The sequence below is a fragment of the Leptosomus discolor genome, chromosome 3, assembly GCF_034619465.1.
Source record: "Leptosomus discolor isolate bLepDis1 chromosome 3, bLepDis1.hap2, whole genome shotgun sequence".
NCBI lineage: Eukaryota > Metazoa > Chordata > Aves > Leptosomiformes > Leptosomidae > Leptosomus > Leptosomus discolor.
The window spans coordinates 4,636,351-4,657,389 of record NC_141393.1 but is presented as its reverse complement, the minus strand read 5'-3'; the positions used below and the strand labels follow the sequence as shown (position 1 = coordinate 4,657,389).

Here is a 21,039-nt window from a genome sequence, read left to right as displayed (position 1 = left end):
CCCAGCTGACACTTACTCAGTGAGGTATGCAGACACCCAGCTGAGAACAGAGGACTCCTCCCCATCCCCATATTCAGCAGAGCCCCGATGAGACCTCCTCCTTCTCAACTGTGGAAATAAGGATCTTTGTAGCTGATAAACTAAATGCCATGCCAAAAAACTGCCGGGAAGGGAATTGTCAGGTTGGGGTGGGGGTTTTTTTTGATCTTTTAAGCTCAAGTTCAGTTTCCAGGGACTCAAAGTCTGCTGAGTTCATACAACCCAGCAGCAAAGTCAAATTTTAAAGGACTAGAACCCAGGTTAGAAATAGGGAAGTACCTTACCTAAGTGGGAATCAGTTTCTCTTTACATAGACCAAGCCAAACTTCCAACCACCACAGAATGAGAACCGGCAAAAGGATGTCCTCATTTGCATGCATAAAACTCACATTTGTCGATTCAAAGTTAACTGCACATCCAGGTTATTTGCACATAAATGCCTGTTTGTGACCACGAACAGTGTGCCGACAAGTCAGACCGAGTATTTCAAACGCGTCTCTTCTCTTCCGGAGTCCCAGACTGAGCCATCGTTTTGAGTATATACAAAATGCTGAGAAAAACCTTCAAGTTCACATGCTCTGTCTCTTTAGTTTGAATTACTGTAGCATGTTCAAAAATTAGATTTCTTGACAAAAAAAAAATCTTGAAACACTTTTTATTGACATTTTAGAATAACCTGAAAATAGACAAAATATGACTATCCATCCATTCAGTAACCAGCACAAGTCTGGCAACAAGACTTAAAGCATTCGTGGAAATTTAAGAATTAACTTTTTTTTAAAGTCCTTGGGCCTGATTCTTTACAATCCTTACTTGGCAACTCCCATTTTTCCAAGGAACGCTTGCCAGCATTAAGAATCACAGATATTAGTTTTATTTTGCTCTTCGTAATTCATTTTATTAAACCAAACAATTCTGTCAGCGTACGAGCAAGGTAAATTTAGGCAAACTGCTCCTTCATACCTCAAATGCACATATAAGAGGCAAGTATTCTTCATAGCCCCAAACGTTACTGAAACAAAAACTGTAAAAATCTCTGTAAGTAGTGGATGAAGGTGGTAAGCTACAGTATTTTGTTGCCCAGAATGTATTCAACGGTAAGGCTGCAAGAGACAATAATTCAAGGTCAATACAGGCTTTTCACAAAGCAGATCGTTCACAGTTACAAAAATTCTTAATTAAGAACAAATTAGTCCTTAATAGTTTGTTATTCCCTCCCCTCTGCACCCTAGAAGCGATCTCTCTAGGTTACAGGGACTAGAATATTTTCTCTTTCAGCAATTATTACAAGGCTTTCTCCCCTCCTCTGCCTTTTAGAGAAGGTCTTCCAAATAGTGGAAGCCCGCTGCAACGTGATGCTCAGACACACTCCAACTTGACACGATTTCCCTGTTCTAGAGTATTTAGTTAGGTTAACAAGTTGGCTATTACTCCACTGACTGCAGAACTAAGCCAGACGTGCTGCAATTCCTTACCTGCACTCCTAGGTCTTATGCTACTGAATTTCCCCACTTAAAAGTATGACATTTTAGGGTAATTCAAGACCAAAAAAATCAAATACTCACATGGGGACCACCAGGCATTGATGGAGCACCAGCAGGACCAGATGGCACTTGAAAAGGATTAGGGGGCGTAGGATATAGTCCTGGAGCTGGATACGATCCTGTGGGTGGAGGGAATGGACCTGGCGGTGAAGGTCCCCATGTTCCAGGTGGAACTGTACCCCATGGTACTGTTGGCGCAGCCCCTGGAGTCTGGGTAGGAGCGGAATATGGCCCTGGGGGTGGATATGGCATGCTAGGTGCAGGATACTGCCCTCCCATTGTTGGTCCCCATGCTCCAGAGGGCATGGATCCCCATGGCCCAACAGGAGCAGGAGGTGCAGCTGGCTCTGTTGGACCACCGTAAGGTCTTGGAAGCTCTGGAAAGGGCATATTTGGTGGAGGATATTGCCCTGGCGGGACAGGACCTGGCACAGTTGGGGGTGGATATGGACCACCAGGAGGAGGGCAAGAGGGTCCAGTAGGAGGAGGAGGAAATGGAGCAGGCGGTCCAGGGGGCATTGAAGGATACATTCCTGTTGGCGGAGGTCCGAAGGGCACGCTGGAAGCGGACGTGTTTGGTGGCAGTCCGGTGGGCGCCGTAGGGGGAGCGCTGGGGTTGTTCCAAGGATTCGAAGCTGGCCAAGCCTGCGGTGGCTGACCAGGCTGTTGGCCGGGTTTTGTGCTGCTCACTTTGGAGGTTTTAGCAGGCGACTGATCTGGTAGAGCATCTGCCAACTGAGAGACAAAGCAGCGGTGAGAAGGCAGAAGGGCCTACAGGACACCGGAGCTGCAGACATTCCCCCACTACCTGTATAGGTTTCAGTTGCCAAAACGGGAGAAAAGCTCTTTGTTGCTGCACAGAGATGATTACATTCATTTTTGTGCAGCTTCTATCGTTAAGGTAGAAGAGGCATTCTGACATGCTGCAGTTAGAAAACCAAAGATAAAAGGCGACCTACCACACAGAGCAGTAAGCAATTTCAGCACAAATCCGAAAAGATTTTCATAGGTTTCCATTAGAGCTATTCTGACGCTGTTAAAGCACAACTCCTTTGTTAATACCGCAGCAGAAGAGAACCCACAAGGCACCTAGCAGCTCCCTATGTTTAGGCCACAGATTGCTACATCTACCCAAAGGGAAAACACCACAACTGCAATACAGAGGCAATCGCCTCTCGACTGTAAGCTCCCCTTCTTCTTCAAAAAGCACGTCAACTTTTAGACTGAAGTAACACAACTGGCTGATCTTCAGGAAAGAAAAACTGTTACTTACCGAAAAATCATCAGTTCCAGACATTTTGCTGAAAAGTAAGGTAAGATAAAGTGAAATTTGTTGAAAATAATAAAAGTATTTCAAGCAAGAGTTCACGAGACAAACTCTACGCTCGTCTCATTCAAACCACAGTAAGTGTTGAACTGGCAGCGCCTCTTAGCAGCGGCTTTGTTTGAACGACTCCGGCCCACACAGACACGTGCTACCCAAATACTTCCTTCTTGATGGAGTTCTCATGGAAAGGGAAGGTTTCAGCCTCTACCTGTCTCACCTTGGACAGGACCAACACATAATGCAAATGGGTCACATGACACTAAAAAATATGTCAAGCATTGATAGCGAGCAGGCAGCCTACCCAGGCAGCGATGCCTCCAAAGTATTCGGGGTCTTCTCTAAACTGGGACTCAGAAAAGGTACAGCGGGCTGCTGGCAGGCGATGTTAATGCATCTAAACCAACGTGTGATTAAATCCCTGTGCAGATCTTATTGCCAGAAACAACAGAACTATAGCTCACTGATGCTTCACCCTCCATTTATTTCAGAACATAAAGGCAGCGAATGCTCTTATTTACGTTCACGGAAGCCAGCTAGCTCGCCCGAACTGGCTGTGGATGTGACGAACGTGGCACTAACCCCTACCTAATTTCTGACCTCTCCACACTGACAAGCAGCATCGAAAACAGGGACCAACGAGCCATGGGCTCTCCCTTCCTGAAGGCAACTGCTGCACTTGGAGCTTTCCAGAGCTTCGCCTCAATGAACCGACTGGCTTTGTCCACCCTTGTTAGCCCCAGAAAAGGGCAGCTGAAGTTACAGTCCGTTTGACCAACTGACAACAAAACTGGCTAGAGGCAAGGAACTCTTTAGAAAGATGACCACGAGCAGGTGAAATAGGTGGACAAGGTTTTAAGGGAGTGTAGGAGATGGAGAGGTACAAAAGAGGAGGTAAAATGCAAAATACAAGTCAAGAGTACAAATACTACTGCCAAGCTGACCACCTCCAAAAAAAAAAGAAAAAAAAAGAAAAAAAATATCCTTGTTGATGGTGAAGACCTGACTTTTAACACAGAGATTGGTCTCAGGGATGGAGGTCTGTACAGAGAAGCGTACGGGAAATCGGTTTATAAGCTCCATTAGATTGTAAGTGACATAATGCAAATAAAGCTCGTATAAACTAGAGCCTTCTCTGAAAGTGCAAGTTTATTACTATCTACACAATTCCTAATCTTAGGGCAGTACTGGATCAGACAAGGGGCCATTTAGCTCAGCATCCCGTTCTGTCTTCAACAATGACCAGCAGGGAAGGACAAGAACAGGGATGACACTCACACCAATACTTCAACGATTCCAAGCTCAGAGACTTCCTAAGCTGTACAGAGTAACAACCCTCAAATAATTCCTCTTCCCACAAGCACATCTAGTTTCCCCACTTGTACCTACAACATCCACGGGCAGGAACTCCACAGGGCTGCTATCTGTCACACAAAAAGGCACCTTCTTTTCTGTTCTAAACCTGGATCTTGCTAGTTTCAGTTGTCACTCCTTCATTCTTGCAGCTGAGGAAATCAGTAAGTCCATTCTTATCCCCCCTGCCCACGCTGATCGTTATCCTACAGACTTTTACCATTTTCTTTTAGCTGTTCCTTCTCCAGGCTGAGCTGCAACTTATTTCATCGACCCTTCTGCAGCAGCTATTCCCTACCTTTGATTATGCTCACTGCCTCTCTTTGAGGCTTTTCCAATTCTTTTGTATCTTTTGCGGTGAATGATGAGAAAGAACCACTCAGAATTCAAGATGTGGGATAACCATTGATTTATACAGTTTCGTAATTATGTTCTGGTTTGTCTTCTATTTCCTTCCTAATACTTCTTAATGTTTCATCTGCTTTTTGATCACTTCAGAACTGACACTTTTGTGGCAATATTTCATTCCTCAGTGTTAAGGGTCAGCCCATCATTTTATACAAGAAATTATATGGGCCACTCTACATTTATCTACTCTGAATTACATCAGATTTATCAATGAAAATTATATCTGCTGGTTTATTACCTAATCCTTACTTTCCTGAATGGCTTCACATCAACAAGACACACTGCTCATCTCATTTCCCAAGTTATTTATGACTACACCGAGCAACCCAGACCCCTGTGGAAACACAGTGAACTTCAAGTTACACCCAATAATTTAAATAAACCTTTTAAGAAATACACATGTACAAAGTTAGCGGCCCTGGTGGAAACAAGTGCCTAACCACACGAATCCAAAGGTTTGTTACAGCTCCAATGTCAGCCTGTAAGAGCAGTAGTTCCTTCAAGTAAGCACAAATCCCTCAATCTTTGCATCAGATGAGGTACACTGGTGAGATCAGCGACCGCTTGTTCAAAGTTGAGAAACCAACTGAACTGCATCAGGAAAGGGGTTTCTGCTCCCGTTACCAGCTCAGCTGTTCGAGAGACATCTATTAGAAACAGCTCGATTTCTCTTCACCAGGTACCTCTTATGTTAAAAGAGTTCATTAGGTTTTGCAACAAGCCGTGCTCAGTAGTAACTGGAAGCTGAGATGTGCTTTTTAGCGGCATTGTACTTCAATTTATCTATACAGTCACTGAAGCTATTTAACATCACCCACAAAATACAGGAGATCGATCATTAATATACATACAAAAAGAACGTTTTACATAAATGTGCATGCAAATGTATTCATAAGGGGGAAAAAAAAAAACAAACCAGGTTTGCAAAAAGCAACACCAAAACAGGCCAAGAGACTCACCCTCTCTTTAGGCAGAGAGATGGGATACGACCAACTGAAAAAGAAAGCTACAAGAGATTGAAAAAAGCCCACAGAAGACATTATAGCATATGCTGCAAGGAGAGAAGGAAGAGAGGAAACAGACCTAAAGGAGAACTCAGAAGAAAAATCCCATGATCTGTCCCAAAAGTGACAGAGAGTAGTAAATTCAAGTCAAAGCAGCGGATGAAGACAGTTGACACAGGCCTGCACTCCAAATATCAACAGCTATCCCCAATATTTGTCAGCGGATAATTTCAAAATATGTCTGTGCCGTGAAAATTAAGGAAACAATTCTGCTGCCTATCAAAAAAAAGCGTAGTTAAGCATAGCTTATAATGAGATTTAGTGGCTTTTTTACTTTGGCAGGCAGACAAGAGCAACATTTGTTGGCAACATTTGGAATAACTGAGTCAATGCCAAGCATGTCAAGGATCCTCTTGCAGACAGGATGGCCTACTTTGGGGACGTTTTTTTCAACACACATTTAATCTGAGTACTGCCACCTTCATTTAATGAAAAAGAAATTGAAATTACCGTTAAGACGCGTTCAGACAACATATGAACTGATTCGTACTTAAATCTGGAATCTATATTCCATTCGAGTCGTTCAACACTAGTGCAAAGGTTGTCAATCAAAACCTTTCAGAAATCTCAATTATATTTGTAAGAGCATTGCCCAAGGCATCCGCACACTCACAAATCAGACTCAGAGACACTGTCAGACAGAAGGCCGCCAAGTAACTCCATTTTCTGGTCAGACATGGGCTCAAGGTTTTAGAAAAAAAGCACTGAATGGTGTCTTGACTAGATTTTGAGAGTCAGTAAACAAATGGACTCTCGTTTTCTCTTGAAGCTTCCCTAGAAGAGCGCTGTACAAGCACCGATAGGAGCAGAGAAAAGCCCATTCACATCACAGATGTCTGTTTCGCCACGTTTAAACTTTCTTTCAATTTATTCTTTCCTGGAGTTGCGGGGAGAAGAAAGAGTGAGTGGAAGAAGAAGGGTTCAGGAGTTCAAGTAATTTGGCAGGGAGGAGAAAGACGACAGAACTGGCACCATTGGAACTGAAGGCCTGCTGGCATCCACTAAGATAAGATTTCCTTTGTTTTCTGAAGGCTGCCGCCCCTGGAAACATCCCCTCCCACTTTCCAGAAGGCCCAGAGCCTGCCCAGGGCAGCGCTTCCCAGCCACCTCCGGGGACACCATGGCCAGAAGCATGAAACTAAAGTGAGGGAACAAGGGAGCTGACTGATGTCTGGGGGGAAAAAAAAAAAAAAAAAAAAAGAGGCATCTCTGAGCAGAATCTCTTTCATCCCTTACCCTGAAGAGTGATAAGGGCATGAAGGACTTCCAGTGCACCTACCCAAAACCCACACGCAGTCAAAGCTCCAAGCCCTCCTGGCCACCCATGAGCTGCTCCCAAAAATTAACAGCAGGTAGGTGAGAAAAGCACTGGCAGGCTAGTTCTGCTGACAGCGCTCAGGACAGCTGGTGATTCTCAGAGAGGCCTGCGACAGCCCCATTTCTGGAAGCGTGGTGCCGCGTGTGGCACACTCGATCCGCCCTGGCTTCCACAGTAAAACAGGTTTTAAGCTCTAACCCCTCAATCGCAGCCAGGCCAACTGAAACGGATGGATGTAGCAGCACTTTTTCCCCATGCTCTTGCCTTTCCTGGCTTTTATCCATCATCAGTCCTTAGGGGCCCTCATTAGAAAGAGCTGTCCAAAACACTTATTCTTTCTTTTACTAAAGCTATCCAAAAATCAACTGCTTTCGGCTTTTTCTCTCGAGTTGTATGACATTCTCCGAACACTCGATGTGCCAGATTTAGTTCCTGTCTCCAAGATCATCTTTCAAACACAGAAAAACGCTCTCTAGATGCAACAGGAGCTGCTGCATTTCCACTGGGTGGCACGGCTCTGTCAGCAAAGAGGTTCCTTTGTCGCTGTAACATGACTAATACCTCCCAGCATAACCTCATCTACAACAAGATTTCTGCCCACATAAGTGTAACTACCCAACAGAGCTATACAGATAAAATGGAAGAGAGACCAAATCTTTGACAGCTTCTAAATGTTTTCTAAAATATGCAAATTTCTGCAGCTTCTACCTTCAGGCATTAAGCATCAACACTTTCCAGCCGGCCTTTCCCTAGCTCTAACGCCTCTCGGTAGGCGCGCTGATGTGCTGACGAACCAGCAATCGTTTTGGCTGGCCGGCGCCTTCATCCACTGGGATAGAATAAAGACAACTGGTGAACAGACTGAAGGGGGGGAGAAAAAAAAAAGCCCAAACAGTTACACCATTAGTAGTTACATGAGATTTGGTGATCTTTCTGCCCCTTCCCATGTCTGTTTCGGCTGTCAAAAAGAAGTCAGACGTTTAGATTTCAGATTTTCAGGCCAGATTTAATTAAGAGTGACAACCAAAATGTGGCATTTGTTATATATTATCAACTACCAGGAAAAAAAAAAAAATCTTGAAAATAAGGGTCTTATCAGTTTCCAAGACCTGTAAAATATAAAGCCATTAGGAACTGTAATCTGTTCCAGTTTTCCACCCATGACAGGCCATTTGGCTTCACAGCTGCCTCCTCACCAAGACCAGCCCTAATCACTTCAGATGGTCACCACATCACAAGCAGATGGCTCCAAACCCAGCAGACATATATCACCTCCGAGGTGGCTTGTTTGTGTGCCAGCTGTGTCACAAAACCAGTGGAGAACAGCGAGTCTCCACGGCCAAAGATTACTCCTGTCCACACCATCCTTCCCTGTGAATCTTGCAAAAGATGTATTAGTCCAGCAGCTCAGGATAATTAAAACATATCTTCCATGGTTGCCTCGCAATTTTATTGAGAGCTATGGAGCCAGCTCCCATCATGTATCCTCATTTTTAAGTGTGCTTTATTTCTCATTTATAGCTTTAGCTTCCAATTATCAATTTTTCAGAAGTCTTCCTGAACTAGCAGTAAAAGCTCTTTAAAGAATAGCTGCATTCTCCTCCTACCAAAGCTATATACTCAGGAATTATCAGTTTTATTATTTTTATTTGGGTTAGATTAAATAAATATACTGACCCTGAGCGCAAGCAACTATCAAACACCTTCACTGCAGGTTTTTCGGTCCCACCACAATGAAACCATCAAAATTGTCTGTCATGTTCCAGTTTAACCTCAACAAAACCACACAGCTTTGTGCTCCTTCACAGAGGCTCTTTTCCAGGCTCACTGCTCTTCAGGACACACTCTCACTGCACTTCACCTCTTGCTTTGGCACTGTCGAAATGTACTTGAATTAACTCAAGTTCCAAGAATATCCAAAGTGCTTTCTAGGGCTGGCTTGATATTTACCACAGATTTCTGCCTCAGCCACTGGGCTCCACAGGCCTTGGGGAGGGCAGTTTCAGGGCATGTCAGTTTTGTTTAAAAAAGAAAAGCTACCTTTGTTCTTACATCCACTGACAATAAAGTTGAACAGCATCAGTTGAACACTGTTTTTCCATGGAATTCGCCTAAAAACACGCTCTCTCTCTCAGGGATGAAACCTATCAGGTAAGTAGTTCTCTCACCAAGCGATGTGGCCTTTAGTGCCACACAGCGCCAGCTTTCCCAGCAAGTCAGCTACCTTAAGTATATAAACATTCGATAAAATGAATCAACTTCTCACAAACTACGCAAAAGTGACCTGCCTGCGACCTTCCCTAGTGAAGAACCTTTGAGTTCAAGTCCCCTACACGCGATCCCCATTCATTTAGTTGTTTATAGATGACGACCATACAGCATAAATACAAGTCGACAAAATATTTCACCCACCCAAGACACAGCCGCCACCCACAGACCCGCTGCAAACGAACCCCCTTCGCCGTGCGGACGCCAGCGAAGCCAGCCCCACGGAACCGAAGGCGGCAGCAGCAGCCGCCATGAGGCCGCCACCGGTACCCATGAGGCGGCGGGTCCCCGGGCGGGGGAGGCCGGCTCCTGCCACTCCCCCGAGGCCAGCGACCCGCGGTACCACACCCCTCCCCCCCGCCCAGCAGCTCGCCGGGGCTGCGAGAAGCGGCGGCACCTCCCCGCCCGCCTCCCCCGGGGGCCTGCAGGAGCCAGAACCAGCCGCGGCCCGGCGGTTCCCCCCCCCCACACCATCACCACCCCGGGGGCGGTGTGCGATGGAACCCCCCCCCGCCCCGCCCCGGTCGGGCCCTCCCTTCCCGCTGGCTAACGGGCCGGCCGAGCGGCGGAGCGCCGTCGGGGCCCGCCGGCCGCCCCGCGGCGGGGGGGGTACCTGGGCGGGAGGAGCGCGGCGCGGCGCGGCGCAGGCCAGGAGCGAGGCAGCAGGCGGCGGCCCGCAGCACCACCGCCACCCCGACGCCCAGGCGGAAGCGGAATGGCGTCACACGCTCCGCCTCCCCCACCGCCCGGAAGGTCACGCGGTTGGCTCCACCCCCCCCCGAGGAGCGCCGCGCCCCCTCCTTCTCCTTCCCCGCCCACACCGCGGTGGGCCGCGTGGCCACGCCCCCTCCCCTCCGCTTCCCGCCGCCGCGGTCACGTGGCGCCTTCCCGCCGCGGCGCGCGCAGAGGGGAGGGCGCGGCGCTGAGGCGAGCGGGGCGGCCCCTCCCGCCGGCCGCGGCCCGGGCGGCTGCGACCCGGGCGGCCCCGGCCTCGCCGGGAATACGTGGCCATGTTCATTCCGCGACCCCCCCCCCCCCGCCCCCCCAAGGTGTTTTGAGTGGCGGGAGTGTTGCAGAAATCACCAGATTTAGGATTTTAGGATACTGCTTAGAAATCCCCTTACTTTTCCCATCTTCATTTGGATATCAAGAATCCTAATTAGTGGATATTAATAGGAGAGACTAATGATTATACAGGGAAAATAAGTCTCAAATGGAATAAATGACCAAATATAAAATAAAATCTGTATTGCTAATGCTGCTAGCCTGCCTCTGTAAGATTCCAGGCCTAAGGTATTCATTAACCAATAACCTATTAGTGGTTAGAGACAAGGACAGTGTGTTGTAGTCCAAGATGTCTGCAAGACAGGGCTGATGATGGTACCTGCTGTGTATAATCTTTGAATCATGACCACAGCAGGTAGGAGCCAAGAGCCTGCGAGCCAAGGACGTGTTCCTTGACCAAACATGATCAATTCGAGGAGTGGTCGAGACCTCCGACTCACGGTCCACCCACCCAAATTATACCCCCTACTCACAAGGGAACAATACAAGACTGCGACAGAGGCTGTGTGCTAATTTGTATCAGAAGCGAGAAAAGAAGAACCAATCATCGAGAGGATGAAATTAAATATGTATTGTATAAACTGAATATGTATGAATTTAATGTATAAATATCTGTTGATTCAATGTGCCGGTGGACATCTTTGGAAAGGATCCCATGTCCCCGGTGCGCATCGTTAATAAAGGACGTCTCTACTGATCTAACTGTGTAGAGAAGTTTTTCTTACCCCTGCAGATTTGCAACAGGAGGGTGATCTGCAGCCCGTTGCCGTCTCGGCTGTGGGGTTCCCCCCCTCAGATAGCATAAAATCCCACCAAATTTTTGTTTGAAGTTGCCCAAAACATCTAGTTCTCCCATTTCAGACCTAAAGGATGGACGGCGCACCTGAAAATGGGTCTCCTCATAAGAGAAGGCCCTCACCCTGCGTCCACCCGTGTCCGCAGACCCTCGTGGTGAGGAGGACGCAACACGTAGCGGCCTTCTCCTGCCCTGCCCCTCTGAGCTACGGCCTTCGTCCCACAAGCGTTTATGTCCACGGAGAATCCCGTTAAACCTGTCAGAAACTCGGGAACGTGCTGAGCACACGCCGATGGCCGTGTCCCGTGCACCGGCGCCCTTTCCCTTGTGAGCGCGCATCTGTTTGTGCTTTTTGAGGTCATTATTTGGCCGTTTCTGAAGCAACTGGGAAAAAGCAGCAGCAGGAGCAAGCCCCAGGCGCCACGGCAGCTGCCACAGGCATGAAACTGCAGTATTTTTACAGATTTATTTGCATAAATTGTCACTACCACAACTAAATGGGTACTCGCTACAGACCTCGTCCAACGACGGCGTGATAACGGTTAATCCGCTCCCTCCAAATTGAATTAAACACCGTGGAAAATTTAGGCAGACTTCACAGTTCTTTCGCGATTGCCTTTCAGAGCGCGGCGAGCGCCGGGAGGTCGTGTAGAAACAGCACTTGTGGCGTGGGCTCGTTGGGAGAAATGAGGAAATAAGAGCGAAATCAATCATCCTGCCAGCTGCGCGCCGGGCGCAGCGGTTCGGCTCACCTTCCCTTTTCCACGCTCCAAAGGCCTCGCCGTGGGCGGCTGCTGCCGTGTCCTGGACTGCCAGCGGTGACAACAGGAGGCCCCAGAGCGTGACGTTTCTTCCTGAGCGATCTGGTAGTTAGAAACCTTAATTAATGAGCAAACATGCGGCCGAGGATGGTGATGATGTCTCACTTTAAATAACAAACTGGGACTGCGATAGCACTTTTAACCAATAACCCTACTAACCTTGCCAACCTCGACGTTAGGATCGCCCGGTGTGTGATAAATGTACCCCCCCTTCTGCAGAAGCAGCAAGGATGGTGAATTTTTCTACAAATATTTATTTGCACACACAGCTTTGCCCTCCTTGAGGCAAATGTAGCTCTTTGTCTGTGTGTATGTACGTGCTGAAGGTTGTACAAAGGGCTGCAGATGCGACTTTACATCATTTGTGTGCAATTGATCCATCTTCGTGCCAGGAGTAGGACTCAGGGGGGGCCTAATACCAAGCCCTGGCCACATCCTATTGGAAGACATTACTTTGCACTCTAAATTATGTAATGGAAAAAAAGTTGGGATGAAATTGCAAATTTAGAGCTTGCGTGTGGCTCTTAAGGAAGACAATGGAAGCTGTGTGAAAGAAATTTGGCTCCCAATTAGTAAGAGGCATTATTTTCCATGCCTCCATTGTAAGACCTGCGATGGTATTTAAATTATTCAGCAAGGCTGTTTGGTGTAATAATGCGAGGGCAGTTCTTTATTACAGGTCCACGCTGCGGGGCCTGTGCCTTGTGACAAGTACAGGCCTCTCTGGTTTTCCTTCAGCATCGTATAAATATTTGGGTTGGAAAGAAGCTCTGGGCTAACCTCCGGCGCAAACCTCCAGCTCCAAACCTTCTGCGCTTGAGTTTTGAGTGTCTCCAGGGACGGAGGTTACACAGCCTCTCTCGACCTTCAGTCCCAGCCCTAAATACGGCCACTGTGAACACTACCATTATTCCTTGCGTCTCGTCGGGCTTTCCCTCGCTGACCTGCTGACTGTTGCTGCTTGTCCTTTCGCCACGCACCTCTGCGAAGCATCTGCCTGCTCTGGGTGGCTGGAGACTGCAGTGGGATCCCTCCTCCCCTCTCTCCTAGCTCAAAAAATACAATTTCCACAGCCTCTCTTCGTATGTCGTATACTCTGGCCCCCCAGCCATGCCAGCGGCCCTCCTCTGAACTCCCTCCAGTTGGTCAACGTCTCTCTTGTCTTTCAGTGGCAAAACTGGGCATGATTGCCTGCCTTAGCCTTTATTTTGGGATACAAGACCATCAGACAATACTTAAATTGTCCAATTTAGTACTTTTCAGGGACGATAACATAGATCTTGAAACGTGACAAGCATCAGAGTCAGGAGGCTTTATCGCACCCAGAGGGCTGAGCATACCACGAACAATAAATTCAGAGGAACAATAACAGTATCTGTTCTGTACCTCCTGCTTTTACATCAGCTAGGCAGAAGGAGGAACTGAGACACGGTGGAGGCATCCCTTCTCTATCCTGCTAGAAGATAAAAGGATTAGTTCGGGGTTTTTTAAAACGAGTTTAAAATTATGGAAAGTACCGTCAGTTTTAGTTAAGAAAATGCCAGTCTCTGATGACGGGCTAGAACAGTGGGATACGAGATATTAAGCTTCAGTTACAGCGTTGATTTTTACTGGGCGATGTCACTCGGCTTTTATATTCATGCTTCACTGTGCGCTGTGATCGTCCTGCGCTCTGAAGAATTAGCTGAGCCACCCTGAAGCTAGATTTTAAAGGGTACCAGATGGTATGTGCAACGCATGTGGTAAGCTTTTATATGCTCTTCCCCTATGGCCAGTCCCTGACTGATCATTTTATTTCAAAACCCTCATGAAATAAATCACTTCGAAAATGTCGCTGTCTCGAGTTAATAAGTGCTCTCTCTGAAAGCAGAGGCATGAAGATAAAAATCATAAAATTGGTTCAAAGTGCATTGGGGTGGCAAACGCACCCTGTTGAGGAGATGAGAGAGACTGGATTGAACTGGGAAGGAAGGATTGCTGTCTGCTTGTTGTGAAATTACGAGCAGGTGAGCTGTCATTAAAGACACTTCGACAGTCACTTCGGTACTAACACACGGGTTTTTCTGTGACAAGGAGTGGATTTTCTGGGTACATTTTCTTTCCACAGTGGTGGATACGTAGAGCCTTGATCGTGTGTCAAGCTGCTGTGTGAGTTTTCAGATTTTGGAGCTAGTGATTATGTCTGGCAGAAGACAGAGCTCTCTTCGCTTGTTCTTTAGTGAACAAGAAGTAGAAAATTCCTCTCTGTGTGACACCGATGAAACCCACCTCATCATCTGTCCTCTCAGAGGGGCGCCCACCTTCTCCCCATCCTCAAAGTGAGAACCACAGTTCCCCCGAAGGGATCCGAACATTTATCAGACCCCTTTCTGTCCTCCCCTTCCCCCTTCCTCCGCGTGCCCGATCCCAAACGGAGGTTCCTGGTGCGGTGTTGCAATCCTCACAGCCTCTCAATGAGTTCTGTGACATTTGCTGTCTGGCTTACAGCCACGGCTCCGACAGGCAGATGATAATATGAAATGATGGTCCTTTCGTTCTCTTAAGGATCACGTTTTCGAGTGCTCACTGCTGTGAAGACAAGCTGGAAAATTTCTTTTGTTGTTTTTTTTTTTTCCCAAAAGCTTGAAAAGCAAATAAAAGAACCGTTTATTTTCGTTTGTTCTTATTTTGCAATAGTAAATGAAGCCCTTTTTTTTGGAGAGGGAGAAGGAGGTGAGGAGTAGCTGGCTTGTGGAGGCTTTGGCCTGGCAGTGAGGGCAGAGTTGGTTTTCCCCACAGCCCACATTCTCTAACAGACATAAACCCACGGGCACACACACACATCCCTGGTGGAGAAACGTTAAGAATAGTCATAGTGGGACAGACCAAAGGTCCAACTGGTCGGGAGCTCCCCATGGCTGTGGGCACCACCAAATACTTAGGAAAAGGAGAAAGACAAGAAATGCAGACTGATCCTCCCCTCGCGAAGCCTGGGAGCCCCGAGCAATCGGCGGCCTGGGGTTACACCCGCATCATCAAGAGCTGGAGACCAGTACAGCACTGCAGGAAGGCGTTGTTGGACCAGTACAGCACTGCAGGAAGGCGTCGTTGGACCAGTACAGCACTGCAGGAAGGCGTTGTTGGACCAGTACAGTACTGCAGGAAAGCATCGTTGGACCAGTACAGCACTGCAGGAAGGTGTTGTTGGACCAGTACAGCACTGCAGGAAGGCGTGGTTGGACCAGTACAGCACTGCAGGAAGGCATCGTTGGACCAGTACAGTACTGCAGGAAGGCATCGTTGGACCAGTACAGCACTGCAGGAAGGCGTCGTTGGACCAGTACAGCACTGCAGGAAGGCATCGTTGGACCAGTACAGCACTGCAGGAAGGCGTCGTTGGACCAGTACAGCACTGCAGGATGGCATCGTTGGACCAGTACAGCACTGCAGGAAGGCGTCGTTGGACCAGTACAGCACTGCAGGAAGGCATCGTTGGACCAGTACAGCACTGCAGGAAGGCGTCGTTGGACCAGTACAGTACTGCAGGAAGGTGTCGTTGGACCAGTACAGCACTGCAGGAAGGCGTCATGGGACCAGTACAGTACTGCAGGAAGGTGTCGTTGGACCAGTACAGCACTGCAGGAAGGCGTCGTGGGACCAGTACAGCACTGCAGGAAGGCGTCGGTGGTGCCGTGGGGTGCCTGCTGGTTATCTCTGCGATCCTGCGAGCAGCTCCCAGCAGGAAGAACGTGTCCCGCATTGCTAAATCTCAGTCACTCCGTTTTTCACGGCTTCCCTGTGACTGTGTCTTCGTGCCTCGTTTTGTCTTTCTGCGTAAAGCGTTTGGGATCTGATTGTTCATCGAGAGACACTTCTGTGCTTGGGCACTTCTCGCTGCCCGGCACGCTTCCTCTGCAAAGCCCCCCCCGAGGTCTCCAGCTTTGCACAGCCACTGACAGATGCGTTTTCTAGATGTGAAATTAATTGTTCGATACCGAGTTGCTCATGGCTCTACTTCAGATGTATATCGACGGTGCAGCCTCGCTGCTAAGGTCAATGATCCGCTGATTGGTGCCAAAGAACACATTTACAGTCAAATGGCTTGTAGTAGTTCAGGGAATGATGCACGTAAGGATCATTTGAGCTCGTGAAGGATCTGTAAGCCACTGATATGACAAAGGTGCTATTGAAAGGCGTGTGATGAATTATTGACAGGAGTGTTCAGTGTAAAACACCGTGTGGAAAGCGTGACATCCAGAGCTGATCCAGGGGTGCGTGGCAGCGTGGGCTGAGCTGCCTTCTCTGCTTGCATAAGGTTGGGTGGAGAGCCTGGCTTCAGGGGGCTCTTGTTTCACTCACGCAGCTGAGAGGTTCATGGCAGCTGAACAGAAACTGGCCCAAAATCCTCCAGATGAAGACCAAGTCGATGCTCACATGTTAATTTCAGTAGTTTTACGAATCTCTCAGAGTGGGGGTATTTTCCCCCAACGTTTCTATGCTGAACTGGGACAGACATTTACCAGGTACCTGGGGGCAGCTGAGGGAGTTTACTCCATTCTAGGACTAAGGTTTTGTATCTTACCTTTACCCTCCCTGCCCAGGCAGGGACTTGATGGCTGCAATTGCCTTGTGGGTTTTGGGCTACCCCATCAAAAGAGCACAAATTTCACCCGCGGCAACTTTAATACAGTAAAACTTGTCACATCAGCTAACAGACATTTTATGCTCTGAGAAAATCTGTGGGAATAACACCCGTGTCATTCCTCCCCCTGCTCTTCAGCTTTCAGGCCCTGATTCAGCAAATAGCTTAAGTGCCGTGCTGAAGTGGTGCCTTTCAGTTGCTAATGCCATGCAAAAATGCACTGAGAATAAAGCAGTTTTCATGACCACTGTTAAGAATCCACTTCCTTCTTTGGGTCTTATTTTTCCATCAGCCTGCTGGAAGAGTACAGCTGGAAAACAGATTAGCCCGGGAAAGACTTCTTCTCGACTAATAAACATACCACAAATACACTTCTTAGTCATATTTTAGCTCAAATGGATTTGTCAAGTCAATCCAAGCATGAAGGATTCCTATAAATAAATGAGACTTAAATATTTTTAATATCTGTCTGACAGAGCTCCTTGAAAGTGCAAATGTTGCTGGAATTAACCGCAGTCAAGATCATTTCAAGCAAGACTATTAAAAAAAGAAAGGAAAACAAACATTTGAACTTTTTAACCTTGGGGTTGTTTCCAGCCACATCTCTAGCAACGATAATAAATTCAGAAAATTCCATGAAAATCTCTGCTCTTTGGACTCTTAGGGCATTTTGCATAATGTTCTCAGTTCCTCTTCTCTCTTATGAAAACAGGAAGAAATTATGCAGGGTAGTAGCTGTTTAAATACTAGAAAGTCTCCCTGGGGAGAATTAGAGACATTTCAGTGATAAATTGCAAGTGAGATAAGGAAGGTTTGGAATGAGCCTCATCCAAAGTTCATTTCAGAGCTTCCTCATTGATTTCCGGCCTTTTTGCATCAGGTTTGAGAGGAGGAAGCCTCAGCCCAGCTGAGTTTGGGTGCCAGGTTTGTCTTTGTGCAGGTTTACCCTGGGAAGTTCCTCTTGAAGCAGGGCAAAGAAAAAAAAATGTTAATCCAGCACTGGATTTTTTTCATGGGACTCCTACATCCCAACTTCATCCCGCAGCCTGGCTGCTCTTCTCCCCTCCAGACCAGAGCCTTACAGCTCCAGGCTGCACGAGTGAGCATTGTATGTTATCTCAGTTCTCCCTGCCTGGGTGCAAGCGCTGCTCCTCCCTGTAAATGTGTGTAATAACGTCTGAAGAACCAGATTTCAAATCCCCACTGCACGCTCCTTCCCCCTCCCCAGGGGGGAATGCATCCGAATTAATTGGCAGAAATACTCCAAGCCTGCAGCCGTTTAGAAAGAAAAGGAACTGCCTATTGTGATAAAGCACATTGCAAATCACGCCGGGGCTCCACTCTGAACAATATCACAGGGATCTGAGGACATAATTGCCTTGGTATTTCGTGCTCCTCAGGGCTGTGCCGGAGGCAGTTCAGCAGAATGGGCACTTAAAAACTGCCTCCAGCAAACTCTGCTTTCCCAGGTCCCCCCTTGCCTTTGCTCGGCTTGGCAGGAGCTCGTTCTCCTCCTCCTCCACCGGGAAATTCCTCTCCTTTGATTCCCCATCCCCTGTTGCCCCGGACTTGGTTCGTACTGCTGCGGCAGAGCCTGCTCCCCTCCACCACCGCTCCCAGATGTTGTTTCTCATTTTATGCTTAGACTTAAAATCCTCTGGGACACGGAGCATCTCCTTGGTTTAGTTTCGGGGTTAGCAGTGTCGGGCTACTGTTGCAATACAAATAACGAACATGGATAACACTTCCTCGGTAATATTTCAGCCCAGAGTCACAGGGTCCAGGCCGGTTGGTGACCTGAGAAAACCAGTCTCGTTCTGGACCGTGTCACACTCCTTTCTCGGCGCTACTTTAGCTAAACACATTCTGGGAAAACAACAAGATGTGCTGCCAAAATAGCAGAGAGAACCAACTCCCCAAACAGGAGATCTGCCCCCGGCTCCACTATTTGAAGTAACAGGAGGTACAACCAACAAGCACGATGTTATTTAAACTTATGAATAGCTCCTAATCACACAGACTGTTCCTAAGGAACAAGCAGGTAGCAAGGATTGCAGGATCAGTCTCCAAAACGATTATGCTACAGGGCAGGAAAAATGAACGGACTCTTTCCCTCTCAGCAAAGATTTAATAGCCAGCACTGTAGTTAGGTCTGGTACTGCTAGAAATGACTTTTCCTTTAGACAAAATATGTATTACATGCCTGCTGAAATGTATTTTCACAATTAAAAATGAACGGTGATTGGCAACGGAATTAAGTATGCTTTTGTGGAGATCTGCTCTCATTCATTCACTGATTGGCAGTCAGTTGTTTGCAATGAATCTCCCCACTGTTAGAAATTAAGACGCAATATCAGCTTTAGACTGTGAAAACACCAGCATAAAGCCATTTAGTGCCTCATTCAAAAGAATTTAATATAGTAATGCTTATTTTGATGTTGAGACAAGCTGGCTGGGCTGGGCACTGCCTGAGCTACTCTTCCTTGAGCCTTCGCTTGTGGCCGCTGTTGGGGATGGGGTGCGTGGCTAGATGGACTGCTGGCCCAGCCTGGCAGGCCATTCACATGCTCTGCTTCTATATAAAACGAGATAAGCCCGTGTGAAAGTCTTGTGTTAGAGTGGAAATACAATGAAGCTGGCGCTGGCAGAGGCAGCGAAGGAAAGACTTTTGGGTGCTCGTGACAGTGCTCCAGCCAACATGAGATGGAGGGAGGTGTCATCTTTTTGCTTTCCTTCCTCCCACTGTGCATTTCAGGTTAAGGTGGATAAGCTACGCTTGTGATTTCAGCTGTTACAATATTAAATTTCATTTGCTAACGCCATATGTTATTTGTGTGATAACAAATGTGCCATTTTTAGCTCATAAAGCATTGAATGAATTTCTCTGGAATAATTTCTACCCTAACGTGGCCAAACATTTGACAAACAGGGTTCCAAAATGTGCTTTCAGGAGTGGTATTTGCTTACTGCGTGTGGGTGTCAAAGCAGTTAAGAGTACAAGCAGGGTGAAGAAGGACAGAGGATTAAAGAGCAGCGGCACAACGCTTGGCAAGCCCTTGGAAAGGGGCAACTCGGGTTCCCCAGTTTCCTTGCCTCCCCATTAGGTCTTCTCCATCCTCCCCCTTCCCCCTCAATAATCCTGCCTGGAATCACAATGAGAAGCGCATCAGATAAAGCAAGGGATTATTTACTCGGGCTTTTGCTGTTCCATGAAGCACAATACCAAAGTATGCAGTGCATCCCCCTGGCTCATGTGAAAGAAAGGATCCTTTTATTCCTTGGCTAGTCTTTTGTCTCGCCAAGAATCTGCCGCCCACTCAGGTAATTTGTACCAAGAGATCGTACCTGTGGTAGCAGAAGATCCTGTCAGGAGGGAATATCCAGCGGAAACCAAGCGTTGCTCACGCATGAGAAAGGCTGGCTGGGAAGGGGTGAGAGCTGATGGGTTTTTGACTCACTTGGAGGAGGACTTGGGAAGAGGCATTTGCTCTGGGAATGGTTTGGGGTATTTTTTTTGGCTTCTTTTAATAAATGCGTGTGTTCTTAGCAAATCAACAAAGAGCAAGGGCCTCATCTGGCTGGCATCCTCCCACGCAGTGCCACCTTTGAAACTATTTTCCCCAGTAAAATCTCCGATTTCCCCTTCACATTTGCCCTCTCTTTGGGCACGAGACCAAGATTCCTCGTGTACAAGGATACCAGAGCCAGCAGCATCACACCAAGGTATCATTTGGCTCGGAGAGTATAAAAATGACAGGAGTATAAAAATGACAGGATGTCCCCCTCGCCAAGCCTGCGTTACCTTGACGGCAGCGAGATCTCAGGCATCTTCTAGTCTAATGACAGCGTTTTTGCTGTAAAGAGATGGACAGGAAAAGCCTTCAGCTTGCCCTCGGCACCCAGCTTGCCAGGTCAAAGTTGTCCTGAAAAATGAGGAATTTCTGGGGAGGCTGAAGACCACACAGAGCTGTTCTTGCCAAAAACACCGGGGTGGAGAGTTCCCATTCCTACTGATGAGAGGTCGTAGCCAGCCATGCAGAGAAAAATCTCTGTTGCACCCTGGCGCTGGGTTCCTTCCTCCGTTCAGCTGTCACCCCAAATTCCCCATTCTTGCTGCACTTTCCCACTCCGGTTATCCTTTGGGCTCCTGCAGACACCCTTCCCTCGGGCTGACGGCACCCTTTGCCTGTCAGAAGCATTAGATGTCTCTAGAATAACACTAAGGTGCTGATAAAATAAAGAAATTTAATTTGGGGGGCTGTCCATTTCTAATGTGTTAAAACAATGAGAAAAATATCCACAAACCTGAAATTATCTAATTTTACAACTGTGCTGGTGGAAAAAAAACACTATGTCAGATTTGGTAGAGCTCTTCCCTTCCCCCTGCCCTGTCCCCTCGCAGTATTGTCTAGAGACCT

At 47.5% G+C, this 21,039-nt stretch overlaps 1 protein-coding gene across 1 annotated transcript; it reads right to left on the bottom strand.

The window, feature by feature from the left end:
- Positions 1 to 676: 676 nt before the first annotated feature.
- Positions 677 to 9,972, bottom strand: MAPK1IP1L (mitogen-activated protein kinase 1 interacting protein 1 like). The gene is made up of 4 exons (XM_086462362.1): positions 9,932 to 9,972; positions 2,857 to 2,884; positions 1,605 to 2,318; positions 677 to 1,142 (listed from the first exon to the last, which is right to left on the bottom strand). Exons 2-4 carry the CDS (start codon positions 2,878 to 2,880, stop codon positions 1,131 to 1,133), a joined length of 750 nt encoding a protein of 249 aa, XP_086318488.1. The 5' UTR covers positions 2,881 to 2,884; positions 9,932 to 9,972; the 3' UTR covers positions 677 to 1,130.
- Positions 9,973 to 21,039: the final 11,067 nt, after the last annotated feature.

Excerpts from the sequence above, each read along its gene's own strand:
- MAPK1IP1L (XM_086462362.1), bottom strand. The coding sequence starts at position 2,880 with ATGTCTGGAACTGATGATTTTTCG. Across the intron at positions 2,319-2,856 it reads CTGGAACTGATGATTTTTCG|TTGGCAGATGCTCTACCAGA; the intron begins GTAAGTAACAGT and ends TTTGTCTCTCAG.